The sequence below is a fragment of the Rhagoletis zephyria genome, unplaced genomic scaffold (genome assembly GCF_001687245.7).
Source record: "Rhagoletis zephyria isolate East Lansing unplaced genomic scaffold, Rhagoletis_zephyria_1.1 Rzeph_scaffold_21041, whole genome shotgun sequence".
Classification (NCBI taxonomy): domain Eukaryota; kingdom Metazoa; phylum Arthropoda; class Insecta; order Diptera; family Tephritidae; genus Rhagoletis; species Rhagoletis zephyria.
Window position 1 is genome coordinate 1 of NW_016178099.1, and position 8,064 is coordinate 8,064.

At 36.5% G+C, this 8,064-nt stretch overlaps 5 protein-coding genes across 6 annotated transcripts; 2 read left to right on the top strand and 3 right to left on the bottom strand.

Moving 5' to 3' along the window:
• Positions 1–7: 7 nt before the first annotated feature.
• On the bottom strand, positions 8–1,178 carry LOC108380989 (uncharacterized). The gene has a single exon (XM_017637393.1). It carries the CDS (start codon positions 1,017–1,019, stop codon positions 456–458), a length of 564 nt encoding a protein of 187 aa, XP_017492882.1. The 5' UTR covers positions 1,020–1,178; the 3' UTR covers positions 8–455.
• Positions 1,179–1,439: 261 nt separating this feature from the next.
• On the top strand, positions 1,440–2,239 carry sloth1 (sloth 1). Of its 2 annotated transcripts, none has more exons than XM_017637395.1 (3): positions 1,440–1,554; positions 1,657–1,812; positions 1,874–2,239. In XM_017637395.1, exons 2-3 carry the CDS (start codon positions 1,659–1,661, stop codon positions 1,948–1,950), a joined length of 231 nt encoding a protein of 76 aa, XP_017492884.1. In that variant the 5' UTR covers positions 1,440–1,554; positions 1,657–1,658; the 3' UTR covers positions 1,951–2,239. The 2 variants fall into 2 exon arrangements, with proteins under 2 accessions (XP_017492884.1, XP_017492885.1); XM_017637396.1 differs by having other exon boundaries at positions 1,441–1,539.
• On the top strand, positions 1,448–3,015 carry sloth2 (ubiquinol-cytochrome c reductase complex assembly factor 6 sloth 2). Its single transcript, XM_017637397.1, has 3 exons — positions 1,448–1,554; positions 1,657–1,812; positions 1,874–3,015. Exon 3 carries the CDS (start codon positions 2,001–2,003, stop codon positions 2,223–2,225), a length of 225 nt encoding a protein of 74 aa, XP_017492886.1. The 5' UTR covers positions 1,448–1,554; positions 1,657–1,812; positions 1,874–2,000; the 3' UTR covers positions 2,226–3,015.
• A 124-nt stretch (positions 3,016–3,139) lies between these two features.
• On the bottom strand, positions 3,140–5,488 carry LOC108380992 (zinc finger protein 235). The gene is made up of 3 exons (XM_017637398.1): positions 4,912–5,488; positions 3,542–4,855; positions 3,140–3,386 (listed from the first exon to the last, which is right to left on the bottom strand). Exons 1-3 carry the CDS (start codon positions 5,350–5,352, stop codon positions 3,201–3,203), a joined length of 1,941 nt encoding a protein of 646 aa, XP_017492887.1. The 5' UTR covers positions 5,353–5,488; the 3' UTR covers positions 3,140–3,200.
• Positions 5,489–7,554: 2,066 nt separating this feature from the next.
• Positions 7,555–8,058, bottom strand: LOC108380988 (zinc finger protein 491-like). The gene has a single exon (XM_017637392.1). It carries the CDS (start codon positions 8,034–8,036, stop codon positions 7,647–7,649), a length of 390 nt encoding a protein of 129 aa, XP_017492881.1. The 5' UTR covers positions 8,037–8,058; the 3' UTR covers positions 7,555–7,646.
• Positions 8,059–8,064: the final 6 nt, after the last annotated feature.

The window sequence follows — 8,064 nt, forward strand, 5'->3', positions numbered from 1 at the left end:
TCAATGTACCTTGGTATGTATTCTTTTTTACAATGGAAGTAGGTATGTGTAAATTCAAAACTTTAAAGCCGTTTTTCTCGAGCTCCTTTTTTGAGTATGCATGAAGTAAACGAGCGATATGTACATACATACAATATATAACTGCATCTAGAACTACAAATCGTCAAAATCGCGTTACGGCAATCTTTTACCCAGGCGCTAGCTTATGAGAAAAGTTTCAAAGTCCATTTTTAAAAGTATAGAGCATATCAAAATAATGTCGACTCTAAAGTTAATAGGAACTTTTTTGGCAGATATCCCATTGAAAAGTATATCAAAAATCTGCGAATAACTTTAGCATCGACTTTATTTTGACTCTAAATGTGCCCCAATATTTTTTATTTCAATAGCTTGATGGTATGTATGAAGTATGGATTGAATGTCCTTCATATCAACATTTCCAACAAAGTCTCCAATTATTTCAGTTCATCAAAATATGCACCAGTCATAAGATCGTGATCAGATATGCCGAATACCTTCATCAAATCATTTGCTATTTGTTGCCCCTCTTCTATTGTCTGATCTGGACGCAGGCAAACTTCGAATTCCATAAAATTACCCAAGTTTTTAACTTTATCCATATGTATACGAGTTTGACCATGTAAAAATAAGTATCTCTTTTTCTCCAAAACTCCTTTTATTCCATTACTTCGTGCTAAAATCTTTTCAAGCAGTGCCGGATCTTCTACTTCCAGTTTATTGAAGGTGGAAAGTTTCGGTCCAGCCTTATTAGGACGAACGTAATAAATGAGCTGTGATGGTATAGGTGGTCCTAAGTAACGTAACTTAAACCTAGCTCCATCAGTGTCGTCCAGAATATTAAAAAACACGTCCCTTTGCTCTAGCACCTCCCCGGTAGATTGTGTGAGTTCGCGCGCCATTTGTACTCGACGTTCAAATTCCTTGTCACTTCCAACTCGTGCCTTTATTTCGATGTTCCTTTCATCAACAGGAAGACTATTTTCCGCAATAATAGACATTTTTCCGTATCAATTGAGAAATATGCTTACGCTGGTGGGTGAAGAATTTCGCAAATAAACCAACAATACCGCTTGTTTGTTTATAAATCTTCATTGGACAAGGTTATGCCGGCACCAGCGTTATCATCTCACTCCGTTTTGAGAAACCTAATAAATTTTAGTTGGCAATGGTGAGTTTCTGAAAAATAAAAATGATTGCATAAATGATATTACAAATCAAATACATAAATGTATTAATTTTTAGCTAATAGGTACAATAAATTTTGTATAATCAAAGTATTGAGATTGTTTTTATCTATTTCACTCCGAATGAAAAAACATTCGTTCGCAGCAAAAATCTAACCGCGAATGACGTTGTTCGTTCGCGCAAAACAACTAGCATTTTCCGATTTGGTATGGCAACCTGCAAGTTGAAACCCTCACAATCAGCTGTTTTTGTTTAGTCGTATAGTTTAATTCCGTAATTTGCTGTAAACTTTTCATTTTATTTCGAGCCAGGTGCAAAATTCATCATATATATGTAGGAAATGATAAAGTAATAAGATTCTTCCCTTCTTAAACGCAACGAACTTTGTGGCAATGTTGCTATCAATTCTATTTCGATTCAAAATATTACATAATCGTCCTTTGCTTTCAGATATGCCTTTCTACAGTAGCAGCATTAGACGTATCTTGGACAAGTGGCCTGGTAAACAACGTTTTGGTGTCTACAGATTCTTACCACTGTTTTTTATACTCGGTGCAGCTTTGGAATTTTCCATGATTAACTGGACGGTGGGAGAAACCAATTTTTGTAAGTCAATAATTGCACACTGTGCTAACTAACATACAAAATTTAATTTTTGAACTTACAGATAACACATTTAAAAAACGTCAAGCTAAAAATTTCGTAGAAGGAAAATTGCAAGCGCCAGCTAAAGAAGCAGTGTAGTTATAATTCGGTCGAAAGCGAAATATCTCAACATAAGTTAAAGAAGCAAAATGCCTGCTGGAGTTTCTTGGGTTCAATATATGAAATTCTTTTCGGCGGCTATGTTGTCTATGATGGCGGGCTCTCAATTGGTTCATATGTACTACAAACCTCTAGATGATATAAACGTGTACATAGAGCGTGAAAAGAGTGCTGCTAGTACTACTCCAAATACTGTAAATACCGATAAGCCACCACAAACGGCGGATGAAAAACTACTATCTAATAAAAAGTAATCATTATAAGAAACAAAAATGGATGCAATATTCATAAATATTAGGTAGTCCAAAAATGAACTTTATTGTGTAGAATATTTGTAACTTAAGCAGAGCCGGGCACTTTATGATAACGATTACGTATTGATTACTTAGCAATACGATTGCTGTAACTGTAATTATGATGTGCTTGATTGTGAATTACTGTAATCGTGAACCTAAAAATTTTAAGAAATTAGGATTACTATTACAGTAGTCGTAATCGTCAAATTTTTAGGATTACAATTAAAGCAATCGCAATCATGCAATAAATGATTGAATGTAAAATTATTCTTTTTTCTGGTAATTTCCATATGAAATTCAAAAAAACAAAATCATTTTGTACTTAAATTGCTTTCGTGAAAATGGCTGCAATAAAATTACAATAATCAAGAAATTAGTTTTACTTAGAGCAAGTATTGCTTTTAAATTATGAATTCGCGGATTTTTTTGAAATTGTAATATTCTACTCGTGGCCGCAGTATGTACTTCAAATAATGTTTGATTTTGATTAACTGCATGTATTAATAATAATAATAATTTTTAGGATTACAACTAAAGTGTTCGTAATCGTAATTTTATTTAAAATTACCATTACAGTAATCTTCGTCCTTAAATTTTTAAGACTACAATTATTATATTCATAATGTTAACATTTATGATTACAATTAAAGTAATGGTAATCGTATATAATTGAAGGATTACAATTGAGCAATCGTATTGCCTTCTCTTAAAAAAGGGGTTATTTTGGTCATCTAATAAGAGCAAAACCCTTATAATTATATCCAGCTCCTTAACTGTTGCCACTAAATGTAAGAATCTATCATTATATTGCCTAAATTGTATTAGATAGAGTCTGTTCCAGCAAAACTAACTGAGTGCTNCTTATAATTATATCCAGCTCCTTAACTGTTGCCACTAAATGTAAGAATCTATCATTATATCGCCTAAATTGTATTAGATAGAGTCTGTTCCAGCAAAACTAACTGAGTGCTTAATCGTATCTCCCGCTATGTCTTTATTAAAGCTTGTTGAGATGTTAGTGCCTTTTGTCAGTGAAACTATTTTCGATGATTTAACAGCCGCTGGCGCTGTCAAAATCGAATTTAGAGGGGTTAGATTGTGGTTTGTTGTTGACACGTTGTCTGCATTAAATTTTTCGTGTGATTTACGATGGTTTTTCAAGCATGTCTGTTGCCGGTACGCCTGACCACAGACATCACACACATACGGTTTTTCCCCGGTATGTATGTACTCGTGATGTCGGAGCGTTTTTCTTGAAGCAAAGCACTCCGCANATCTGCATTAAATTTTTCGTGTGATTTACGATGGTTTTTCAAGCATGTCTGTTGCCGGTACGCCTGACCACAGATATCACACACATACGGTTTTTCCCCGGTATGTATGTACTCGTGATGTCGGAGCGTTTTTCTTGAAGCAAAGCACTCCGCACAATACTGACATTCAAAGGGTTTCAATTTCATGTGCACTGCCCTTACGTGCGCTTCCAGCTCAAATTTTCTAATAAATTGTCGGCCGCAATGCTCGCACGGCATCTTGTCGGTTGAGTGAACTAGCATATGTTGAACAAGCATAAACTTTTTTGCCATTCTGCGGCCACAAACATTGCACTCATACTTCATTTCATTTGTATGTAGTTGTAGAGTGTGGTATTTTAAAGTGTATCGTGAATGGAATAGTTTTTTACAGACGTCACATTCAAATCGCTGCTTCAAATGTTCTTGCTCGGCTTGTTCCGCCTCTGTAGGATGTTTAGAACGTCGATGGTATTTAAGATTTCCAGATTGATTAAATGTCGCACCACACTGTTCGCACACATGTTGTTTTAGGCAAGGTGTATCCGAGTGTTTCAGCCGTTTGTGCTTTTGCATTGCAATGAAACTGGTATAAATGCGTCCACAGCCAGGATTATCACAAGCATATGACCGAACCTCAGCTTCGTGAATTTCTTTTATGTGCGTATAAAGTCCTCCGATAAAGCTATACGATTTTTCGCATCGATCGCATTTAAATGGCCGCTTACTTCCTTCGTGAACTTTGCGTACGTGAGCATCGAGTGTAATCTTATGGGCAAAGCTATGACTACACTGCACACATTTGAAGCTGTTTTTTGTTCCTTTGTTACGTTTATTCGTTCCTTTATTCCGTTTTTTTACTCTATTGTCAATTTTGGTATCTATCTCATCTGAATGCAGGTGTCCTTGAATGTCATAAGAAACTGCAATATCTTTTTTTAAACATTTGTGTCCTTTTTTAATTTTCTTGGACACATATGACGCAGATAGTCTCCCTCGACTATCTCTGGTTTTCAAATTACCGTCACCTCGGAAGTCGTTCAGGGCATCACTTGCCATTTTAATATTTCCTTTTTCTGAATTAATTTCCGATTCTACTTGACTATAGGTTTCCCATTCTTGATCGTTGCTTTCTTCATGCATTGCCTCACGCTGCGAATCACGTTGCATATCCTTCAGTTTTACCGACATTGAGGTGTCAAAGGGATCAGGATCTACAACACCTTTGCTATCTATACTTTCAGCATTTTGTGTTTCTAAAATAACGGTTTCCGTTTCCATTAGAGCATCCTTAAGCTAAACAAATATAAAAGTGGTTAATCCAAATTTTCTTCAAATATATGTACACTTACCAGCAATTTATATATATCCCGTTCATCCTGCATAGAACTAACTTCATTTTCGTATTTCTGTTGGTTTTCATTTTCATCTTCACCAATCTCAACTTTCGCAACTCCCTGCCACAAAAGCGCCTGCAGTTTTTGAGCACTTCTCTTTATTTTTTGACCAAATGTATGAATGTTTTGTAATTTATTATAGCAGCAGATGCACACACACTGGGGGTAATCTTCCAGCATACTTTCAGCTGCTTCTCCAGTCAAAACACCGTCCATGTATAGAGTGATAAGTTTTTGTATATCTTCATTATTACCGATGCTTATCGAAAAGTCTTTGAACTCGGGTGCCTCCTCAGCTGCAGCGAAACTTGTTATTAAATTGTTATTATCTATGTTTAAGCTCTTCAAACAAGTACGACAATGCTGCGTAACGTTTTCCCTAGTTAAGAACGACATTTTTCGCTAATTTGCATTTTAAACGATTTTAAGCAAATGCGATAGTTGTTTATTGGAGGAAAACATATGTATTTCCTCTATTGATGTAGTATTTGCATTTTTGGTACAACTAAATTCCGAAATAACCGGTTACCCGTTATTATTCTAAAATAAGATACAATTATAGAATCCTTGTCCGCTTTGCGTAAATACTGGTGTTAATATAATCCATGATAAAAACATTACAAGGTAAATTCATTCTCTCATTTCGTCGGGTAGATGTTGGCAGCTTCTCGCTCTAGTTCCGGCATATTAGGGTTGTTCCACAAGCTACTTGAACTTGAAGTTTTATGCAATTATTTTCCATGGTGCGTTCATGAAAGAATGCGGATAAACTGATAAATTTAAGCAAATTATCCCTTTATCACTTTAGAAGAAGACCCCTAATATAACCTCTATTAGCCGAAATTGAACTGCAGTATACTTGTTAAATTGAACCGGATACGAAAAAGTTGCCACTTTGCTATTAAAATGAATTCCAACTGGCAACCATCAGATGACCAAGGTGGCCAACCGTACACCATTATACCATTTTTCCACAACATCCTGAATTACTTTGTTCGCTCCCCCAATTACGATCGCGAATCACCCCATTTCCACGGCCACATTCTTAATTCGATTTGACAGTTCTCTGTCTGTGTTTTTTTTTTTTTTTCGCCGCGGCAAAATATCGGTTCTTCCTAAAAATTNATAAGTTTCCGTATTAAATTATAAATTAATTGGATCTGAATTACCAACTGAGGCAATTCGGTCTCAAAATTTTGTATGACGAATTACGTAATTCGAAGGGTAATTGGAGTGCGAATTACGAATGAGAGAGCGAACTACGTACGAAGGCCGTATTAGCCTGTTCCCATACTCCAGGATTTCCTGGTTTTACAGGAACAGGTGTTTTTGCCTTTAATAAACCTTATGTGAACGTTCTAGATTGAAAAAGTACGAATTTACCTCTGTTCGTTTGTAGCTTTTATTAAATCCAACTCATTATGCAATATGGATCTAAAAAATATAAGATCTAATATAATAATGCCAGCATAACGTCAACTAAGTAAAACACATATAAAAAAAGGTTTAATTCTTTCACTAATGATTAAAATACTTTTTGAGATTTCATACAAAATTACATACAAGTACATATCGATGGTCTTCTACAATAACGGCACTACTCAAAATTTCATGTTTTTGAGTTTATAGCAGATTAGGTTTATAAATAACCATATTTTTCTGTGGCAAATCGACATAGGCTTAGTTGTTAGCTATCTGGCAGACTCTATTAGGTTAGTCATTCTTTTATGTGAAATAACGACACTTTTCGTTTTGTGCTGTTTTTCAGCAATACAAAGTGAATTTTTTTCGTTTAACTTTATACGAGTTGTTACATATTTCGTATTTTTGCAGTCCTACACTTACGAAATCTTTAGTCATAATTTGAAAAATTACAAATTTTCCCTATAGATTGACTGCAATTACCCCGGAATAACTACGCTCCAATACATCGTTGGTGATACTGCAAAACAATCTATGTCTATTAGTACCCTCGACACTTAGATGGTCTTTTACGTGCACCGGTATGCATCTGTAAATCGTTACGCCCTAATAAACGAATGACAAAACTGTCTACCTTTGGCTGATTGTTGTTGTTGTTGTTGTAGCGGCTACTAAGCCCCGTTCGGGACGGTTCATCCATCATCGTTGTCGTCAATTTCAGCTAAGGGGTGGCCCAGGAAGTGTGCGACTTCCACAGGGGCTGTCCATAGGGACAGGGGCGTTAGCTGAGTGAGATTCTCAGGGCATGTGAAGAGGTGCCGGGTGTCATGTGGCGACTCTCCACATGCCGGGCATTGGTTGGGCACATCCTCGTTGATTCTGCTCAGGTAGCTGTTGAGCCTGCTGCAATAGCCAGAGCGAAGTTGGGCTATTGTTGTGCGGGTCTCCCGAGGCAGACAAAGTTCTGTCCCGTCCACGTCCGGTGGTTGTGTGCTTAGAACGGCATTCACAGGGCGGGAGTCTACATAACTTGAGACTGATTCCCTGTGATGAAGATGAACGGTTGCCAGAAGCGATCAGATACAGTTAACAGATCAATTAAGCAGCAGAGGTAATAAGTGACATAGAACGTTTTGCAGTATTACTAACGACATATTATTGCTAAATTACGAAACACAGATCTTTAATTGGCTCTACTGAAATATATGAACTGTGTCGTTATTGCAGAGGACCATCGATATATGTATTATGCAGGTATGTGACATCTTCTAGATAATACCCGATTTCCTTAACTCGTCTTTGAAATGTTTTAATCGATGTTGTTTCATAGCTGTTGGCTGCCGAAAATCTTTTCCACACACGTCGCAGAGATAAGGTTTCTCGCCGGAATGCCTGTAACTGTGAAAGCGCAATGATTTTTGAGTTTGAAAGGATTTATCGCAAAGTTTGCAGGGATATGGTTTTTCTTTCAGATGTGATGAACGTTCATGGTTCAATAAGTCCTGATACCACATAAAACTCTTATCACACTGACCACATGGTATCCTGCCATCGTTAGAATGTGTACGCAAGTGTTCAACAAGCAAATTTTTGATTGGAAAGCGTTTGCTACATATTCCACAAACACGAGCCATATCTTCTTTAATATGGAAGCACATATGCTTCTTCAGCGACAAATCTGTTAGA

Coding starts and splice junctions, on each gene's coding strand:
- LOC108380989 (XM_017637393.1), bottom strand. CDS start 1,019: ATGTCTATTATTGCGGAAAATAGTCTTCCTGTTGATGAAAGGAACATC.
- sloth1 (XM_017637395.1), top strand. CDS start 1,659: ATGCCTTTCTACAGTAGCAGCATTAGACGTATCTTGGACAAGTGGCCT. Junction 1,813..1,873: donor GGTGGGAGAAACCAATTTTT/GTAAGTCAATAA, acceptor TTGAACTTACAG/ATAACACATTTAAAAAACGT.
- sloth2 (XM_017637397.1), top strand. CDS start 2,001: ATGCCTGCTGGAGTTTCTTGGGTTCAATATATGAAATTCTTTTCGGCG.
- LOC108380992 (XM_017637398.1), bottom strand. CDS start 5,352: ATGTCGTTCTTAACTAGGGAAAACGTTACGCAGCATTGTCGTACTTGT. Junction 4,856..4,911: donor GGGATATATATAAATTGCTG/GTAAGTGTACAT, acceptor ATATTTGTTTAG/CTTAAGGATGCTCTAATGGA.
- LOC108380988 (XM_017637392.1), bottom strand. CDS start 8,036: ATGTGCTTCCATATTAAAGAAGATATGGCTCGTGTTTGTGGAATATGT.